General features: G+C 48.9%; 1 protein-coding gene across 1 annotated transcript in view; it reads left to right on the forward strand.

The window, feature by feature from the left end:
* The first annotated feature begins 19,693 nt into the window (after positions 1–19,693).
* The window catches only part of RNF19B (ring finger protein 19B), a 34,939-nt gene continuing 33,020 nt past the window's right edge, over positions 19,694–21,612 (forward strand). The window contains exon 1 of the mRNA XM_073665651.1: positions 19,694–20,269. Coding sequence (XP_073521752.1) covers positions 19,776–20,269 — 494 coding nt within the window. The 5' untranslated portion in view covers positions 19,694–19,775. The remainder of the gene's footprint in view (positions 20,270–21,612) is intronic.

Consider the following 21,612-nt stretch of genomic DNA (forward strand, 5'->3'; position numbering starts at 1 on the left):
TCTCCGGTTCATGGCACAGTGGAATCACTACATAAACACGCACACGCCAGTCAGTCCGGGCGTGTGCATTACAGAATGGTAAGGAATTTTTAATTCAGGTATATTAGAAAACAGTTTAGATTATGGCTCTAAATAGATAGGGATTTAGGATGTAAATTACTTTGGATTTCGGACCACCCCTTTAAGGAATTCCACAAGTACATTAATATCAATAGACTGACTCCAATCTTATCTTTTGTAGTTAAGCATCTAATGAGCATTGGCAAAATTCATTGTGGAGGGGGAGGGGAGTAGTAAGAGCTGTGAAATTACCTATTATGATTGTTGGATGCTGTGTTGGATGTGTTATCAGTCACTGTAATGCTGTAATTCTACTTTGCTGATAAGGAAACTGCTGTCAACTCTTCTTGAAACAACATGAAGTATGAGTCTAAAATGGCTCCTAGTATGAAAATTCCAAGGCTACGAATTTTGTTTAATACAGATTGTGATACAAATTTTTATTTATTTTTTAAATTTTGGCAAGGTTTTTTTTTTTAACTCAAAAACCTGTTTTAACCCCTTCACCCCTGAGCCTGTTTTCACATTCTTGGCCAGGCCAAATTTTACTATTCTGACCACTGTCACTTTATGAGGTAATAACTCTGGAACGCTTCAATGTATCCCAGTGATTCTTTGACTGTTTATTTGTGACTTATTGTACTTCATGAAAGTGGTACATTTAGGTCGATTTTTTTTTTACGTTTATTTGTGAAAATATCGGAGTTTTGGCGAAAATTTTGCAATTTTCAAACTTTGCATTTTTATACCCTTAATCCAGAGTTATGTCACACAAAATAGTTAAGAAATACATACATTTACCACATGTCTACTTTACATCAGCATAATTTTTGACAACATTTTTTTTCGTTAGGAATTTAGAAGGGTTAAACGATTATCAGCAATTTCTAATTTTTCCAACAAAATCAATTTTTTTAGGGACCACATCACATTTGAAGTGACTTCGAGGGGCCTATTTGACAGAAAATACTCAAAAGTTTCACTATTTTAAAATCTGCACCTGCACCCCTCAAAATGGTCAAAAACACATTCAAGAAGTTTATTAAACCTTTAGATGCTTCACAGGAATTAAAGCAATGGAAAAAATTAAAATTGTACTTTTTCCCACAAAAATGTTGTTTAGCCTCAAATTTTTTATATTCATAAGGGTAACAGGAGAAAAAGGACCCCAAATTTTTTTGTGCAACTTCTGAGTACGCTGATACCCCATATATTGTGAAAAATTACTGTTTGGGCACACGGCAGAGAAGGATTATCATTTGATTTTAGAATGCAAAATTGGCTGGAATCGATAGCAGACGCCATGTCGCGTTTGCAGAGCCCCTGATGTGCCTAAACAGTGGAAACCCCCCAAAAGTGACCCCATTTTGGAAACTAATACCCCTCAAGGAATTTATCTAGATGTGTGGTAAGCACCTTGAACCCCAGGTGCTTCACAGAATTTTAGAACATTGAGCTGTGAAAATGGAAAAATACATTTTGCCATAAAAATGTTGCTTTAGCCTTAAGTTTTTCAATTTTACAAGGGTAAGAGGAGAAAATGGACCATACAATTTGTTGTGCAATTTCTCCTGAGTATGCCCATACCCCATATGTGATAGAAAACTATTGTTTGGACACACGGCAGGGATCGGAAGGGAAGGAGCACCATTTGACTTTTGGAGCACAAAATTGGCTGGAATAGACAGCAGACACTGTGTTGTATTTGCAGAGACCCTGATGTGCCTAAACAGTGAAAAAAAAAACACAAGTGACCCCGCTTTGAAAACTACACCCATACAGGAAATTATCTAGAGGTGTGGTAAGCATTTTGAGCTCACAGGAGCTTCACAAAATTTTAAAGCATTGGTCTGTGAAAATTAAAAAAATTTTTCCCTCCAAAAATGTTGTTTTAGTCCCAAATTTTTCACAAGGTTAACAGGAGAATATGGACCATATAATTTGTTGAGCAGTTTCTCTTGAGCACTGGGATACCCCATATGTGAGTAGAAAGTCTTGTTTGGGCAAACGGCAGGACTTGGAAGGGAAGGAGCACTATTTGATCTTTGGAGTGCAAGATTGCTTGAAATAGATTATGGACGCCATGTCGCATTTGGATAGCCACCAAGTTTCCAAAACAGCAGAAACTCCTACAAGGCATGTTTGTTCCTTGTATGTGGTATTATTTGGTCACTATGTGATGGTAATATATGGTCTGGTCATGGGGTGACTGTATTTGTCCCTAGTATGTGGTATTATTGGTCATCTTTAAAAAATGTATGTGACACATTCCCTTAAAGAAAAATAAAGAAAAACATATCTAAAAAGAGTATTGGGCATTATAAGAAATGTTTAATAGGTTAGAGTAGAGTAGGGCCCGGCCAGAAGAGTCTCCTTGTCCTTGTGGCGGCTTAAAAAATCTTTTGGCCAAAACAAAAGCTGCTGGCTATGTATGTGTATGGTTCAATGGGAGCTGGTAATGTGTGATTGGTGAGGACATGGGGCAGAAGTTGAGTTTTTCCAAGAGTAGGCGATGGGACTGTGGAGGGTTCGAGGGGTGGAGGAGGAGCTGGGGTGGAGCCTGGGGCGAAGTCTCAAGGGGGCCCAAAAATTTTGCCAGTATGGGGCCCTGAAATTCCTGGTGGTAGCCCTGATCACCCACACTTGGTTTTGGCTTAAAAATACTGAGGTAAAATACTGACCAAATGCTGATAGTATTTAGTTACTGTCACTATATGAGTGGCTGTAACCATGGATACCTAAGCTACTGCAATGCCTTGCACATGGGGTAAGCAACATAGGAAATCGGAACTATACTACATTTCTAGTTGGAGGTATTTGCTAATATTATTATTACACCTGCTACATATTGTGATAGGATCTTGGATATGGGAATACTCCGTTAAAGAACATGACGTGTATAGCACATCATGATGCGGGAACAGACACTTGCTCATGATGTGTTATGTACGTCATTGGTTGTTAAGGAGTTAAAGGGAATGTGTCATCAGAAAATGCACTACTGTTTACAATTCAGTTTTTGTAGGGAAAATAATAGCTAAGTTTTTTCCATATCAATCAGTAAAAAAAATAATGAAGTCTTGCAATTTTCATACTGGCCACTGGAGCTTTCTAGACTTCCTGTTCTTTCAAGAAATCCACAAGTACGTCAGTAGCAATAAACTGACTATCTTTTGTATGGAAGCTTCTAATGAGCAGGTGCAAAGGTGACTTCTAAAAAGGCTGTAAAGAACAGGAAGTACAAGTCTAAAATAGCCCTAGCAGTCAATGTGTGAATGTAGCATTGTTCTGCTGACAGAGTCCTTCTGTCCTATGGTAAACAGCTGTGCATGAAGGAATAAACTTGGTCAGGTACAATACTTATGTGAGAGAACAGACTCCATTTTGTGTCGGTGGTGTCCGTCTTGTCTTATAAGGCTGAGTGCACACGATGCGGTTTTAATGCTTTTCTGCGGCGTTTAAATTGCTGCGAAATGCATTAAAATCGCTTGGTAAGAGTTCTGCCATGCTTAGCAATGATAATCCGCATGTGCTGTGCACATGATGCGGAAATTTCCACTGCGGATTATCATTGCGGCACAAACTGCAGCACAACCAATTTACTTGACTTGCATTGAATCGCAGCAAACCTGCATGCATAATATCTACACATGCGGATTTGCTGCATTTCAATGTAATCAATAGGCGCAAAATCGCATCGGAATCGCGCCGCGGCTGGTACCCGGGTTGGGAGAGGAGGCTGCTACTTCTCTCATCCGACTGCTGCTCTAGCAGATAACAGCAAGAGCAACGTGGATGGGAGAAGCAGCAGCCTGCTTCTCCCGGCCCGCATGCCAGCGGCAGTGTAAAAAAGAATAAAAAAGTAAAAATTAAAAATAAATCTTCATACTCACATCTCCGGCGGCCCCCGGTATCCTCCTGGGCGATGCTGTCCCGTCGGGGGCTCGCTGCACACTGTGGGGCGTGACCATCAGGTGATCAGGACCGGCAGCAATCAGCTGGACACGTGACCATCAGCTGATTGCTGAAGCCGGAAATCAGCTGATCGGTCTGCTTCACAAGGTTCCCACGGTCTCTAGCTCACCGGGGCTCATCAGCTGATCTTCAGCTGATGAACCCCAGTGACTCCCTGCAGCATGCACACTAACGGGGTGATTTTACACACCTGTCAGTATACAGTGCTGTATTCTACAGCTGTGACATCAGTGATGGCTTATGTGACAGCTGTAGAAATGATTCGTATCATTGCGGGACAGTCGTGATTGTGGATTGCGTCGTTGACGACAGACAGGTGAGGAATATTGTTGCTTGTTTTTTTAATTTTTTTTCAGGAGATCGAGGACTTCGCGGAGGCATGTAATAAAAAAAATTGTAGAACCGTGTCTGTTTTATTTAATTAAAATTCTTTATTCTGGCCGTGTCTTTTATTGAAAATGTGCCGACCATTTTACTACACAGTTAGTAATGGGGGCGTCTTATAGACGCCCTCCATTACTAACCTAGGCTTTACGTCAGCCGCCAATAAAAGGCTGACATGAACCCCAACCCCATTACCCCCTGCCACCGCTACAGGGCAGCGTGGAAGAGCAATGCTAAGCGACCAGATTTTGCGCATCTTATGGATGCGCCATTTCTGGGACTGCTGAGGGGTGATATTAACCCCTTTACCCCCGAGGGTGGTTTGCACGTTAATGACCAGGCCAATTTTTACAATTTTGAGCACTGTCACTTCATGAGGTAATTATTCTGGAACGCTTCAACGGATCCCCCTGATTCTGAGATTGTTTATTCGTGACATATTGTACTTCATGATTGTGGTAAAATTTCTTCGATATCACTTGCGTTTATTTGTGAAAAAAACGGAAATTTCGCAATTTTCAAAATTTGAATTTTTATGCCCTTAAATCAGAGAGATATGTCACACAAAATAGTTAATAAATACCATTTCCCACATGTCTACTTTACATCAGCACAATTTTGGAACCAAAATTTTTTTTTTGTTAGGGAGCTATAAGGGTTAAAAGTTGACCAGCGATTTCTAATTTTTCCAACAAAATTTACAAAACCATTTTTTTAGGGACCACATCACATTTGAAGTCACTTTGAGAGGTCTTTATGACAGAAAATACCCAAAAGTGACACCATTCTAAAACCTACACCCCTCAAGGAGCTCAAAACCACATTCAAGAACTTTATTAACCCTTCAGATGCTTCACAGGAATTTTTGGAATGTGAAAGAAAAAAATGAACATTTAACTTTTTTCACAAAAATGTTACTTTAGACTCAATTTTTTTTATTTTCGCAGGGGTAACAAGAAAAAATGGACCCCAAAATTTGTTGTGCAATTTCCCCTGGGCATGCAGATACCCCATATGTGGGGAAAAACCACTGTTTGGGCGCACGGCAGGGCTCGGAAGGGAAGGAGTGCCATTTGACTTTTTGATTGTAAAATTTGCTTGAATAATTAGTGGACGCCATGTTGCGTTTGGAGAGCCCCTGATGTGCCTAAACAGTGGAAACCCCCCACAAGTGACCCCATTTTGGAAACTAGACCCCCCAAGGCACCTATCTAGATGCATAGTGAGAACTTGGAACCCCTAGGTGCTTCACAAATTGATTCGTAAAAATGAAAAAGTATTTTTTTTCCACTTTTTCATTTTTACGAATCAATTTGTGAAGCACCTGAGGGTTCCAAGTGCTCACTATGCATCTAGATAGATGCCTTGGGGGGTCTAGTTTCCAAAATGGGGTCACTTGTGGGGGAGCTCCAATGTTTAGGCACACAGGGGCTCTCCAAACGCAACATGGTGTCCGCTAACAAATTGAATGGAAAATCGGCTCAAATTGTTAGCGGACACCATGTTGCGTTTGGAGAGCCCCTGTGTGCCTAAACATTGGAGCTCCCCCACAAGTGACCCCATTTTGGAAACTAGACCCTCCAAGGCACCTATCTAGATGCATAGTGAGCACTTGGAACTACCAGGTGCTTCACAAATTGATTCATAAAAATGAAAAAGTGGAAAATAAAAACACTTTTTTGGACTCTGCTACATCTAGTTAAACTGTGAACTGTCAGTTATAGACTTTTACCTGCTACTTCCCTTATTTTTCCCCATATTTTCCCCTGTTACTCCCTGCGTGGAGATTGACCCTGTTATCATAAACCTCCCCTGTTTACTAACCCTGTATTAGCTGCTGTGTTTCTGTGTCACTGCATCTAAAGTACCTGTGTTACATTTGGCGTAGTCGGCAGGATGCAGTCGTTAGACACAGACACTGCAAAGCAGTCCATCCTGGGAGCCCCTAAATCTAGCTTGCCACTGGGGGCCATGCTCAGCAATCTCCCAAAGTTCACCGGCGACAATACGATGCTGTGGGACTGGATTAAGAGAGTTAGGAGTATGTTACGTATGCATCCGATGACCCCAGCTATGCAAGCTGAAATAGCCTTACTGGCCCTGGACGGCGAGGCCCGACAATCCGTGATGTACCGCCCTCCCCATGACCGGGATACTGTAGAAAAAGTGGTGCTGATACTGGAGGAGATGCATGGGGATCCCACCAATGTAGGAGAGCTGAGGATACGGCTGTTTCACCAAGTGCAGCAGGAGGGGGAGACTGTGACGCAGTATGTTAATGCCTTACAGAGGGTGCATGCCTATATCACTAGAAAAGACGACATGGGGAATTTGGGAATGGGCCCCCCTGATGTGATCTTAAGGGACCAGTTTGTGGCAGGCCTCAGGGATGTGCAGCTGAAACAGGCCTTGCGGGAGCGCCTGCGCACCAACCCACGTATGACTTTTCTAGAAGTGGGGGCAGAGGCACGTGTGAGAGAGCAGGAGATGGGGGTGACGGCCCTGGCAGGGATGGTCCGGAGTAACGAGGTACCCACCCACCTGCAGCTGAACCGGAATGGGCTCGAGAGATGCGAAAGGAGATACAGGAGATGCGGGATGAATGGTCCAGTCTCAAGAAGACCCCTGCCCCCACACCAGATGACCAGCCCAGGGGATGGGGATGACTCGGTACCAGGGCCTTTGCCTTGGGGATGTCGCGGTGGTCGGCTCCCGGGCCCGTACCCTGGGGTCACTCTTTGAAAGGGTGGATATTTGTTAATTTTATAAGAGTTTATGACGCCACCTGTGGTTTCTGGTGAGAATCACCAGCGCTGCGCAGTCCACTGAGGCCGGTGATAAGGCAGCTTGATGGTATAGCTCCCCACAGGTGGAGCTGGGCCTCAGGGCACCGTACGGAAAGGGGATGCAGGACAGGCGAGACCCAGCCGGGTCAGGGCAAGAACAGGGACGGACACGGTAGTCACTTCAATACCTTTTACTGATGGAAATTCAGGCACGTCCCGGAGCACTGTAGGGTGAAGGGTGCATATCAGGATCCTCCCCAATGAGCGGGTGTAGGGCCTCCTGTTTCTTGCTTCTGCGTAGTAAGTTTCTGACCGGCCTGGAGCTAGGCCTAACTTTGTCTCTGTCCTGCGCTGGCTGACCTTGTGGTAGGGCCTTTTCTTGGAGTACACGCTCCTCAGCTTGCGGGGCCTATGTGTCTCCTGGCTCTGCTACGTATCAGCACTTTAGCGATCCTGGGACTTGTAGTTCTCCAGGGATTCCAGTTATGCCTTTCTGGGTCATAGAGATCCTGGTACACTTCGGACCCGGTGTCCGGTAACTGCTTCAGGGTGAGCTAGTTAAGTTCCTCTGCCCCCTATGTACTAACTCTCCACTCGCCTTCGGCCTACTCGGGCCCTCACTAGGCTATACACACTAACGGCAGTTTGCCGCACTTCGCCGATCTTATGGCGCCGGCACACCTAAAGCTCACTATTCTGAGCTACAACTGAGTCTGGACTGTGCTCCACTGCAGACTAACCTCTCTCAGGCTTCTCTACTGCAGGATCTCTCTCAACAGACTTGGCTCTCTGTCGACTCCAGACTGAACTGCCTGGCTCCACCTTCCCTATTTATATCCCTAACGGGCTCCCTCTGGTGGTCTGTGGTGGAAGGTGGAGATGTGTGAATGTTTATGGGGGCCTCTTGAAGAGGAATCCATCAATGCACTCTTCCATGATCTGTGATACCAAGCGCAGCTGGGCGTCACACAGAGATACCCAGATCGATTTCCCCAGTTTTGGAAAGAATTGAATTCATGCCCCCCCCCTGCAGGTGAGTTTCGTAGAAGAGTGAGGCAGCTCTACACAGGCAGAAACACGACCTGCTGGAAGTGTGGAGGCGCAGGACATTACGCCAGGGCCTGTGCTAGCGAGGGCGGCCCCTGTCGCGGCAGCCGCTAAACTAGCAGGCTCCGTGTTTGGGGGACACAGCCCGGAGCCTAAGGAAGGGGAAAGAAAAAGAGGAAGTCCCAAGGACCTGGTTTCCACCAGCCTGACAGTCTGGGCCGAAATAAGCGGTCGGGCTGTTCACTGCCTGATTGACACGGGATCCCAGGTGACTATGATGACAGAAGCCTACTTTCAACAGCGATTTCCAGAGATAGCGCGGCCTGAATGGGGACCAGTAATTAGACTCACGGCAGCTAATCAATTACCCATCCCGGTCGCAGGGGTGGTGTGGATGAAGATCCGAGTGTGTGGAAAAGATGTGGGAAAAAAAGGAGTCGTCCTGGTCGCAGGGGGAACTGAAAGAAATCGGGTAAATCCTGATCAGTGAGCCGATGGATGTTCCTCTAGACCAGTGGGACCCGCGAACCCCCCAAAGGAGGGTCTTTCAACAACTGCCCAGGCTCAGGAGAAGTCGAGTGAAGGGAAGATCCTGGGGAAAATAATAGTGCCAGCAGCTACGGTGATCACCTTACTGCCCGGACAAACTGTACTCACGTTATCCGCACAGGCCTGCACACCTCCTGAGGGGGTCGAAGTTCAGATAGAACCAACATCGATGGACAAAGTACCCCCCAGAACTCTTGGTGGCTCGGACACTGGCCACTGTTCAGGGTGGCAATGTTATAGTGCGGTGTTGTTAGTCTGGGTGAAGATGATCTCACATTTCCTCCCAGGGCGGAAATAGCCCAGATTCTGGGAATGCCAGAGAAGTTGGTGCGACCTGATGTGGTACAGCTGTCCGCTGTACGAGGAGACCCCTGGACTCTGGCGGTCACTGTGCCGCCGGAATCCCACCGGGCTACTGCAAAGGGGGGACGAAGAATCCTAGAACGAATGCGGGCTGAATTGATGGGACTTACACCTCGACAGGTGCAGCAGGTTGAGGAGATACTGGAGCAGTACCAGGAAGTCTTTGCTCGCCATGAGGATGATTTTGGTTGCACCGAAGCCATTACCCACGAGATTCCCACGGGGAGCACTGCCCCAGTGCGGGAGAGATACCGGCAGAAACCTCCCCAGATGTATAAAGAGGTTAAGGAGATGGTGTGATACGGGGGAGTCAGAGTCCGTGGGCAGCCCCGATTGTCCTGGTCCGGAAGAAAGATGGGACCCTGCGGTTCTGTTTGGACTATAAACGACTGAATGCCTGTACAGTACGGGACTCTTACCCACTACCCTGAATCGAAGAGTCCCTGTAGGCCTTAGGGAAGGCAAGATACTTCTCCTCCTTGGATCTGGCCAGTGGGTACTGGCAGGTGCCCGTGGCCGAACATGACCGTGCGAAGACGGCGTTCATATTACTTATGGGACTGTACGAATTCAATCGGATGCCCTTCGGCCTGACTAACGCCCCAGGACGTTTCAGCATCTGATGGAGAGGTGCCTGGGCGATTTGAACTTCGACTCGACACTGATTTACCTTGACGACATAATTGTCTATGCCGCCACCTTTGAGGAGCACCTCCAGCGACTGGAGCAAGTACTGAGTCGCCTACAGAGTGATGGCCTAAAGGAGAAGCCCCAGAAGTGCCACCTGTTCCGCAAACAGATTGAATATCTCGGTCATACTGTGTCCGGTGAAGGAGTCAGGCCCACCCAGGAAAAGGTGGCCGCCGTACAGGCGTGGCCTACCCCGAAAACAGTGAAGGACGTTCGGGCCTTCCTGGATACTACCGAAGATTCGTGAAGAACTTCACCCGCACAGCCAACCCATTGCTGGAGCTACTTAAGGGAGTGCCGGTGGGCTCCAAGAATCAGGCGATTCGTTGTGGAAGCAGCCAGGAAGAGGCCTTCCGTGCCCTAAAAATGGCCCTGACCGAGGCCCCAATACTTGCCTATGCGGATTTCTCCCAACCATTCATACTCCATACTGATGGGAGCCTACATGGTCTGGGAGCCGTGTTATCCCAAGTACAGGAGGGGAAAGAGCGCGTGATTGCGTACGCCAGCCGCTCCCTTCACGACTCCGAGAGGAACCCAGATTATTATAGCTCTTTCAAATTAGAGTTGCTGACCGAGAAGTTTGCAGAGTATTTGTCCGGGTCCGAAGTACTGGTGAGAACAGATAACAACCCGCTGGCCCACCTGGAGAATGCAAAATTGGGGGCCCTGGAGCAGCGGTGGGTGGCCCGCATGGCCAGGTACCTGTATAAGATCGCCTACCGACCTAAGGCAGAGAATACTGACGTCTCTCCAGAGTGACATATGAACGGCCTGATCATGACCGCGATGAAGATTTGGAGGCGGATGAGACCCCTAGCTTCCGAAGTTTTGTGGGACCGCTGGCCGCGGCACAGGGACAGTTCGGAGAGACGTCGGAACAACAAGTGCTAGGGCGGCCAAGAGATGACTGGATCCGACTTCAATAGACTGACAGAGAAGTTGCTCAATTACTTCAATGAGTGGCTTTGCGGCAAGTCCCCAGTCGTGAAGAGAGGAGTACCCTGTCCCCGGGAGCACTGAAAATGCTGGGACAATGGGAGAGACTGTGTTTGCGAGACGGACGGCTGTACCGACGGGTGCAGCTACTGTGAGAGTTCGGGACCACCTGGCAAGTGGTGATCCCAGAGAAGTTGATCGGAGTAGTGGCTAAGGAGGCTCATGAACAAGGGGCTCACTTTGGACCAGAGAAGACGTTTCAGTGGTTGCAGAGGCTGGTGTATCATCCCCGACTGCGAGCAACAATAGAAGACACTTGTCGAAGATGTCGGAGCTGTGTGTTAGAACCCTACTGTTTGTTTTTTCCATCTTGTGTTTTGAGGTCACGTGACCATCTGCCTTTATATTCCAGCTCCGCCCTTATGGCTGTGCTGGACTTCAGAGTTTGACTATTTCTCTAGCCTGGTGCTTCGGTGCCTTTCTCTGTCAGTTCGCTTGGTCCTCTGGGACCTCTAGTACATTTTTGTCAGTTTGTCTTTTTGTGTTCTGCAACAACTTCTCTGTTTAGGAGGTGTATCATTTTTGTCCCAGTCCTTAGTTCTTTTAGGGACCCCTCCCTTAATTCTATAGGTCTTCGTTCAGACTAGCCGAGGACTAAGGCGGGTCTGTTCACTAGGAACAGGCAGCCCGCTACATCGTAGGGATTCAGCTTAGTTTTACTGTAGGGACAGATCTCCTGTCTTTCCTTAGTATGTGTTGCAGATCATAACAGTAAGTCCAAACCAAAAAACTAAAAGGAAAGAAATTCGGGGATCAGTATGGTTTCCATCCAGAATTTGGCTCAACGCCTGCAGGGATTGTCTCTGGAGGTGGCCGAGCTCCAGCAACACGTAAGTAGCTGTTCTGGAGCGCATTTTGTTGAACCCAAGGTAGAACTACCTGATTTTTTTTATGGTAAACAACAAGATTTTTTTTCCTTTAAAAATGCTTGCTTGTTATATTTTCGTTTGAGACCAAGGTCCTCCGGGAATGAATCACAGCGCATTGGTTTTATTATGTCACTTTTGCGCAATGAACCACAGGGGTGGGCCTTTTCTCTCCAGCCTAATGATCCGTGTTTAAGGTCTGCTGAAGAATTTTTTTCTGCTATGGGGCTATTATATGATGATCCTGATCGAATCTCATCTGCTGAATCAGAACTCAGGCGTTTGAATCAGGGGTCAGATGATGTTGAAAATTATTCCACACACTTCAGGAGATGGGCTTCAGAAGTTAAGTGGAATGATCCTGCGCTGAGATGTTTATCTCTTGCTGGTCTGAGTGAAAGGGTTAAGGATTTGCTAACTGCATTCCCTGCACCTGAGACTCTGCAGGATGCTATGCAGTTAGCTGTTCGTATAGAGAGGAGACTGAGGTGCAGGCTCAATGAGGTAAAGACTCCTGTAATGCCAGGTCCTAGTCCCCAGAAAATCTGCTCTGACGGCGGAGAACTGATGGAGGTTGGGGCGATGTCACTCCGCTCTCAGGAAAGAGACCGGAGGTTTACCGAGGGATTGTGTCTTTATTGTGGTAAAGCTGACCATTTGATTAAGTATTGTGAGCGTCGTTTAAGTAAAGAAAAAAAAAAGGTCAGTTACACCCGTATAGCTTGTTTATGCTCTGCAGGAGTATTTCTTTCTGGGAGCACTACTCTGCAGGGAGATTTGATTGAATTTCAGGTATTTGTGGATTGTGGTTCAACACTTAATGTGATTGATAAAGGGTTTTTGGAAAACCTTAAATTGAAATCCAAACCTTTGTCATCACCTACTTCTGTGATTACAATTGATAACACTCCTTTGAAATGTATTACTTACAAGACTGCTGCATTTCCCCTCACTATCAATGGAGTTCACCAAGAAATTTTGGACTTGGTTGTTTTAGATAATTTACCCTCTCCAGTTGTTCTAGGATTGCCTTGGTTAAAACTGCACAATCCTTTATTGGACTGGTCTACTAATGTGATTAAGTCTTGGAGTCCGAAGTGCTATGATAAATGTTGTAATGGTCGCATTGCGGCTGTGGAAAAAGGGGAATTACCGGTACCTATTCAAGATATTTGGAGGGTTTTTTCGGAGGAGGAGTCGCAAGTTTTACCTCCTCATAGGGATTATGATTGTGCTATTGAGTTTGTTCCGGGAGCTACTCTTCCCAAGAGTCGCTTGTTTAATCTGACTATCCCTGAAAGAAAGGCCTTGGAGGAGTACATACAGACTAGCCTGGCTGCTGGTCACATTAGACCTTCTAAGTCACCTGTGGCAGTTGGATTTTTCTTTGTTAAAAAAAAGGACGGCGGTTTACGTCCATGTCTGGATTTTCGTGAAATTAATAAGATTACTGTTGCGGATCCGGGTGGTGGAATCTCTGTGCTGCGGTGCAAGGAGGGACCCAGAGGGGCGTAACTAAGTATCAACTCAGACCGACCTAGGTCGTACGGCGGCTAACGACTCTGTGACCAGGGAGGGACCGAGCAGAGGGACCAGGTGCTACTCTGGGGACGACCTTGTAAGAGAGCAGGTGACTCCCACGGGTCAGATGGCTGAGACTGACCGATACTGCAGATGGGCACAGCAGGCAGGCTGACGAGAGATCCGGGTAGATGAACTGGCAGAGACAGCAGGAGACAGGCAGGAGCCTCTAAGTAGGCTGTCAGGTGGTCACGGCAAGTGACAGGCAGGATCCTCTAGGTAGGCTGTCAGGTGGTCACGGCAAGTGACAAGCGGGAGCCTCTAGGTAGGCTGTCAGGTGGTCATGGCAAGCGACAGGCGGAAGCCTCTAGGTAGGCTGTCAGGTGGTCACAGCAAGTGACAGGCGGGAGCCTCTAGGTAGGCTGTCAGGTGGTCACGGCAAGTGACAGGCGGAAGCCTCCAGGTAGGCAGACAGGTGGTTACGGCAAGTGACGGGCAGGAGCCTCCAGGTAGGCAGACAGGTAACAGGCAGGTGCTTCCAGGTAAGCAGGCGGGCAAAGCCCATAGACAGACTGGCGGACTGAACAGAAGACAGACTGTCGGGCTGGGGAGTAGTCAGGCTGGCGGACTGGACTGATAGTCAGGCTGGCGGGCAGGACTAGTAGTCAGGCTAGCAGCGGGACCTGAGGGCTGAAGCAGAGGTAAGTACAACGTGCATCAACTATTGCTCAGGCACCTCCATTTTGGAGGAGGTGCCTTATACATGGGAGGGCCTCCGGCAATTGGCCGGGGACTCCTTAGGGCGGCGCGCGCGGACCCTTTAAGAGGGAGGGAGCGTGCGCGCGCCCTAAGCACAGTGCCCGGGAAGCTGCGCGCGCTGGCAGCAGAAGCAGGAAGAGGAGCGCTGGAGGACGCCAGGCAGGGAGCGCGGCGGTGAGAGGGACGGCGTCTCTGTCTGGCAGTGGGCAGAGACGCCGATGCTACAATTACCGTACACAATTCCTACCCATTACCGTTAATTCCTGACTTGTTTAACCAGTTAGTGGATGCCAAGTGGTTCTCCAAAATTGATCTCCGGGGGGCATACAATTTGTTACGAGTGAAGGAGGGTGATGAATGGAAAGCTGCTTTTAACACTCCGGTAGGTCATTTTGAGAATCTGGTGATGCCTTTTGGTCTTACCAATGCACCTGCATTTTTTCAGAACCTTATTAATGACATCCTGAGACCTTTGATTGGTAAGAATGTGGTTGTGTATTTGGATGACATTTTGATTTATTGACCAGATCTAGAGTTCCATTGGCAGAGTGTACGTGAAGTTTTGCAGTTATTGAGTGATAATTCACTCTTTGCTAAGCTGGAGAAATGTGAGTTCGCTGTGCAGAAAATTAGTTTTTTTGGGCTACATTGTCTCCAGCGAGGGCTTTGAGATGGACCCTGTGAAGGTTCAGGCTGTGCAGGAATGGCCTAGGCCTATTGGTTTGAAATCTATCCAGAGATTTTTGGGTTTTGCCAATTATTACAGGAAATTCATTAAGAATTTTTCTGTAATTGTTAAACCTCTAACCGATCTCACCAGGAAAGGTGCGAATACGGCCCAGTGGACTACTGAGGCCATTGAAGCGTTTGAGTATCTCAAAGAGAAGTTCAGTTCTGCCCCTATCCTTATGCAGCCTGATGAGACCAAGCCTTTTTTGGTCGAGGTCGATGCTTCATCGGTGGGGGTCGGAGCAGTTTTGTCTCAGGAGAACAAGGGTGGAGTACATCCTTGTGCCTTCTTTTCTAAAAATTTTTTGGAAACCGAACTGAATTATGATGTTGGAAATCGGAAGTTGCTGGCTATTAAACTTGCTTTTGAACATTGGCATCATTTTTTGGAAGGCGCTAGATTTCCTATTCAGGTTTTCACAGATCATAAGAATTTGATCTATCTGGATGCTGCCAAGCGCTTGAATGCCCATCAAGCTAGGTGGGCACTTTTTTTTTCTCGGTTTCATTTTTCTGTTACCTATATCCGTGGTACTAAGAATGTTAAAGCCGATGCTTTATCTCGCAGCTTCTCTCCTACGGTCGGTGCCGAGGAAGAGGAGAGCATTTTACAGAAAGGAGTTGTGGTGGCGGCATTGGACTCCGTTTTGGAGAATGGGATTCTGAAAGCTCAAGATGATGCTCCATCTAACACTCCCCATGGGAGGTTGCTTGTGCCTAGAGCCTTTAGGAGAGATTTGTTTGTGGAGTGTCATGAGTCTCGTTTGGCAGGTCATCCAGGAATTTCGGAGACTAAGAGACTTATCAGTCGCAGTTTTTGGTGGCCTGGACGGCAGAAGGAAGTCATCAAGTGGGTGCGTCAGTGTACTGTGTGTGCTAGGTCAAAGGCTTCACATACTCCTGCTGCGGGGTTGCTTTGCCCTCTGGAGGTTCCTAGTGCGCCTTGGACGCATCTCACAATGGATTTTATTACTGATCTCCCTGTGTCCGAGGGCTTTACTGTCATCTGGCTGGTCATGGACCGTTTTCGTAAGATGTGTCATTTGGTTCCATTCATTAAGTTGCCCGGCGCCAACACACTCGCTAAGGAGTTTGTTAAGGAGATTGTCAAGCTCCATGGCGTTCCCACGGATATTGTTTCTGATAGAGGACCTCAGTTTGTGGCTCCCTTTTGGCGTGCTTTTTGTGACAGGTTGGGAGTCCATTTGTCATTTTCGTCTGGTTATCATCCTGAGTCTAATGGACAGACTGAAAGAAAGAACCAGGATGTTGAACAGTTTTTGCGTTGTTTTGTGGCGGACAATCAAGAGGTGTGGTCTGAGTTTCTGTCTCTCGCAGAATTTGTTCTTAACAATCATACATCCTCCTCTGCTGGGTGTTCTCCTTTTTTCTGTTGTACTGGGAGACATCCGTCTTTTGGTTCATTCTCCAAATTGGGGTCGGCGGTGCCGGAGGAGGAGAATTTTTCCGCTGATTTGGAGAGAGTTTGGACTAATGTACATTGCAACCTTCAAGAGGCTAACAAGAAGTCCAAGAAGTATTTTGACAGAAAACGTAAGGAGGTTTTGTTTACTGTGGGTGACATGGTTTGGTTGTCCTCGAAGAACCTGCGGTTGAGGATTCCCTATAAATAACTGGGTCCTAAGTTTGTGGGTCCACTTAAAGTGCTTCAGGTTGTTAACCCGTCTGCTGTTAGGTTGGATGTCTCTACTTCCTGGAAGATTAATCCTGTGTTTCATGTTTCCTTGTTGAAAAAGGCTGATGTATCTGATAGGAACGCCACTGTCACTGTTCCTCCAGTTGTGGAAGACGGCTAATATGAAATTTCTCGTATCCTGAATTCTAGATGGCATAGAGGGAGATTACAGTATCTTGTCTCCTGGAAGGGTTTCGGTCCCGAAGACAACTCCTGGGTAAGGACGGATGATGTCTCTGCTCCTAGGCTTGTTAAAGCTTTCCACAGGAGGTTTCCGGATAGGCCTGGGCCTGGAGGATCCGGATGATCCTCATAAAAGAGGGGGTACTGTTAGAACCCTCCTGTTTGTTTTTTCCATCTTGTGTTTTGCGGTCACGTGACCATCTGCCTTTATATTCCAGCTCCGCCCTTATGGCTGTGCTGGACTTCAGTGTTTGACTGTTTCTCTAGCCTGGTGCTTCGGTGCCTTTCTCTGTCAGTTCGCTTGGTCCTCTGGGACCTCTAGTACATTTTTGTCAGTTTGTCTTTTTGTGTTCTGCAACAACTTCTCTGTTTAGGAGGTGTCCCATTTTTGTCCCAATCCTTAGTTCTTTTAGGGACCCCTCCCTTAATTCTATAAGTCTTCGTTCAGACTAGCCGAGGACTAAGGCTGGTCTGTTCACTAGGAACAGGCAGCCTGCTGCATCGTAGGGATTCAGCTTAGTTTTACTGTAGGGACAGCTTTCCCCTATCTTTCCTTAGTACATGTTGCAGATCATAACACTGTGAGCTGGTTAAGCCCCCGGAGCAACGGGTCCCCATACAAACCATTGTGACTTCTTCCCCCTAGGAGGTACTGATGATCGACTATTTGACTGTTGGACCGGCGCATCTCGGGTATGAACATTGCCTGGTAATGACAGACCACTTCACAAAGTTTGCAGTAGTGACCCCGACCAGAGACCAGACCGCCGAGTCAGCTGCGCAGGCCATCTGCCGAGACTTCATTCGGGTGTACGGCTGCCCAAAGAGGATCCATTATGATCAAGGTGCCTGCTTCCAAGGCCGGGTGATGGAAGAGCTGCACCGGTTGTACAAGATTGAGAAGTCACGGACTACTTCTTACCACCCTCAAGGAAATGGGGCCTGTGAACGCTTGAATCGAACACTGATCCAAATGCTCCGCACGTTGGAGGAAGATTGGAAGGTACGATGGCCTGAGTTTGTGGCTGAGCTGGTGTGGGTCTACAACAACCGAGTGAATAGTACGACGGGGTTCACTCCTTATACCTTGCTGTTTGGGCGAAAGGGGCGAGAGTTAGAGCTGGATCCCGAGGACGACTACCCACGGACGGGGATGTCTTCCTGGGTCCGGGAACATCGGCATCGACTGCAGACCCTCCGACGGTTGGTACAACAAAAGTTTCAGGAGCTCAAACATCATGAGACATTGCCTCTTCGAGGGACAGCTCTGAGGCCCGGGGAGCGGGTGTTGGTTCGGGACAGGCGGCCCCGGGGTAAATTGAGTAGGCGGTGGGAACGGACCCCACACCGAATGAAGTGCAGGATTGGCGCTGAAGGACCTGTGTATGAAGTCCAACCCGAGGGGGCTGAAGGAGCCGCTACCAGAGTGGTTCATTGTAGTATGCTGCGACCCTGTCTGTCTAAAGATGACAAGGATGGAGAAGAATTACCTGCTTCTAGAGAGGGTCCTGTCACAGTTGCCCCAAGCCACGATGTGGATGAAGAAGAATTGATGATTCCACCTCCGAGCCCCAGCACTCGATTACCTGCAGTCCCCAGTGCAGGCAGCGAGGGAACAGCATCGGTTTGAACCACCGGGCAGGCGGAGATTGGGAATCCGAGTGACCCTGCACCCCCAATCGGTCAAACTGAGTTACGCCGGTCAGAACGGACAACAGCAGGAGTGCCTCCTCACCGTTACGAACAAGATCAATTCATATGGCACCATATCGTCCAGGAAGTCCAAGAATGTGACCGCTTGGTGAAGGAACTCTCGTCCATGGAATGGCAAGTTAAAAGAGAGCGGGGTTGTAAGAGGGAAGACCGGGGTGTAAGTACTTTCAGAACAAGGGATCCGAACTGCCAGGGCCGTACCTCTGGTTGCAGGGGGGAGACAGACTGCGAGCACAGGAGTCAGGTGACTGGGAAGCTGGGGGCGTGTCCAGAGTGAGAGCTGGGAGGTCAGGTGACCGGGAAACTGGTGGCGTGGCTAGACAGAGGGGGAGACGAGGACTTATGCGCGGGAAAGCGGCAGGAGAGTCCCGCTCAGGAGAGCAGTGTGAGAGGGTCCAGGCTCCTGGCTCCAGTACTTGGAGCAAGATCTGAGTGCAGTGGACTGGAGGAGTCAAGCCGACTAGAGGCAGAATAGACGCAGGTTCCGTGGAGCTGAGCACGTGAGGTGCCGTGTTATGGACTAGGGGGTCAGCGGGTAAAACCGGAGACCGCCCGCTGCCGCCTGAAGACGGAGCATTGTTTGGGCGGGGAAGCCTGAAGAAAGCAATACCGGCATCAGCTGGCAACTGACTTGTGGAGGAAAAGAGTCAGCTAAGTGTAAAAACTGTCAATTACAACCGGTTCGACCCTGCTACATCTAGTTAAACTGTGAACTGTCAGTTATAGCCTTTTACCTGCTACTTCCCTTGTTTTTCGCCATATTTTCCCCTGTTACTCCCTGAGTGGAGATTGACCCTGTTATCATAAACCTCCCCTGTTTATTAACCCTGTATTGGCTGCTCTGTGTTCCTGTGTCACTGCATCTAAAGTACCCGTGTTACAGCCACTGCTGCAGATTCACAACAAAGCAGCAGGGAGGCAGAGCAAGAGCAATGAGTATAGCTGACTTTCTTATTTTTAACCTCAGCAGCCTGAAGTTTAAATGATTTTTTGGGGGAAAGCCCCTTTAAATTTGCATTGCTGATAAATAAGCATTAATCAGTCCCATTTAATCAGATTTTCCACGAGTGTTTCTTAAAATGTAATCTGCCCATGATATTATGCATCACATTACTAAGCTACTGATGTGTCTAGTAATAATTTCTTGTTTTATACTACACTGCACGGAAGCAACTAACGGGTCAGCAGACTCAGCACTCCTATATCCCTCCCTCCATGATATCATATCACTTTATACAAACATACACATCCGCCAGTAAGCTGATAAGGCACTTTAGGTTTCTGCGCCTGCTCCGTGACCGTAGTAAGGCGTGGTTTAGAGTCTCCATATGACAGCACGTATTTCTCTCCGCCACTTCCATTCGCGCATGGCTCTTATATCGCGCAGGGCGCGCAGGCGCAGTCCACACCCGGACTCTGATCACTTCCTGGTTTGTAGCCCTCGGTGCTCGTACCATGACAGAGGGCTCCGCGGAGCCTCCCCCCTGCCCCGGGGCCCGGCGCCGCCGGCTTCTCTTGTCTTTGCCCAATGTGTTCCCCGGACGGACTCGAGCAGTTCCAGAGCCTTCGGTCCCCTCTCCACCCCCGTCTCCACCTCCTCCACCGGCGGTGCCGGCCTGTCCTCCCCAGCCCCCGTCTTCTCCAGGAGGCCAGGACTCGCTCCTCGAGTGCCCGTTATGTCTGGTGCGTCAGCCCCCCGAGGAGCTGCCCGAGTTACTCAGCTGCCGGCATCGCTCCTGCCTGCGCTGTTTGCGGCAATATCTTCGCATAGAGATTACCGAGAGCCGGGTGAACCTGCGGTGCCCGGAGTGCGCGGAGCGGCTCAGCCCCCAGCATGTGCGGGCCATCCTGCGGGACCCCCAGCTCACCCGCAAGTACGAGGAGTTCCTGCTGCGCCGCTGCCTGGCGGCTGACCCGGACTGCAGGTGGTGTCCTGCCCCCGACTGTGGGTGAGCCTGCATTGTGGTGGGGGTGGTCCTGCTGGATGTGTGTGATGGTGGGGGTGGTCCTGCTGGATGTACCTGATAGTGATGGGGGTGGTCCTGCTGGATGTACCTGATTGTGATGGGGGTGGTCCTGCCGGATGTACCTGATAGTGATGGGGGTGGTCCTGCCGGATGTACCTGATAGTGATGGGGGTGGTCCTGCCGGATGTACCTGATAGTGATGGGGGTGGTCCTGCCGGATGTACCTGATAGTGATGGGGGTGGTCCTGCCGGATGTACCTGATAGTGATGGGGGTGGTCCTGCCGGATGTACCTGATAGTGATGGGGGTGGTCCTGCCGGATGTACCTGATAGTGATGGGGGTGGTCCTGCCGGATGTACCTGATAGTGATGGGGGTGGTCCTGCCGGATGTACCTGATAGTGATGGGGGTGGTCCTGCCGGATGTACCTGATAGTGATGGGGGTGGTCCTGCCGGATGTACCTGATAGTGATGGGGGTGGTCCTGCCGGATGTACCTGATAGTGATGGGGGTGGTCCTGCCGGATGTACCCGATAGTGATGGGGGTGGTTCTGCCGGATGTACCCGATAGTGATGGGGGTGGTCCTGCCGGATGTACCCGATAGTGATGGGGGTGGTCCTGCCGGATGTACCCGATAGTGATGGGGGCGGTCCTGCCGGATGTACCCGATAGTGATGGGGGCGGTCCTGCCGGATGTACCCGATAGTGATGGGGGCGCTCCTGCCGGATGTACCCGATAGTGATGGGGGCGCTCCTGCCGGATGTACCCGATAGTGATGGCGGCGGTCCTGCCGGATGTACCCGATAGTGATGGCGGCGGTCCTGCCGGATGTACCCGATAGTGATGGCGGCGGTCCTGCCGGATGTACCCGATAGTGATGGCGGCGTGCCTGCCGGATGTACCCGATAGTGATGGCGGCGTGCCTGCCGGATGTACCCGATAGTGATGGCGGCGTGCCTGCCGGATGTGCCCGATGGTGGTGGTGATGGCGGCGGTCCTGCCGGATGTGCCCGATGGTGGTGGTGATGGCGGCGGTCCTGCCGGATGTACCTGATGACGGTGGTGATGGCGGCCAGGTGTGCGTGGTGGTGGTGGTGGGTCAGGCTGATCGTGGTGCGTGCATTAAAGGATGCTAAGATAAAAGCTGACCTCAGTCCTGCCTGATGAAGCTTTAGTCAGATCACTATAGACATAGGTGGGGTTGTGCCATGTCTCAGACTAGCTAACAAAGTCCTTATTGTGAGAACACTACCATCTATGAGCTACAGTAGATCCAAAAACATTTTGGTTTTTGGCCTTCACCTACTTGTACAGGGACAGTTT

This window comes from Phyllobates terribilis, unplaced genomic scaffold (assembly GCF_046119375.1).
Source record: "Phyllobates terribilis strain yellow unplaced genomic scaffold, ASM4611937v1 Scaffold_2__4_contigs__length_985480577, whole genome shotgun sequence".
Taxonomy (NCBI): Eukaryota; Metazoa; Chordata; class Amphibia; order Anura; family Dendrobatidae; genus Phyllobates; species Phyllobates terribilis.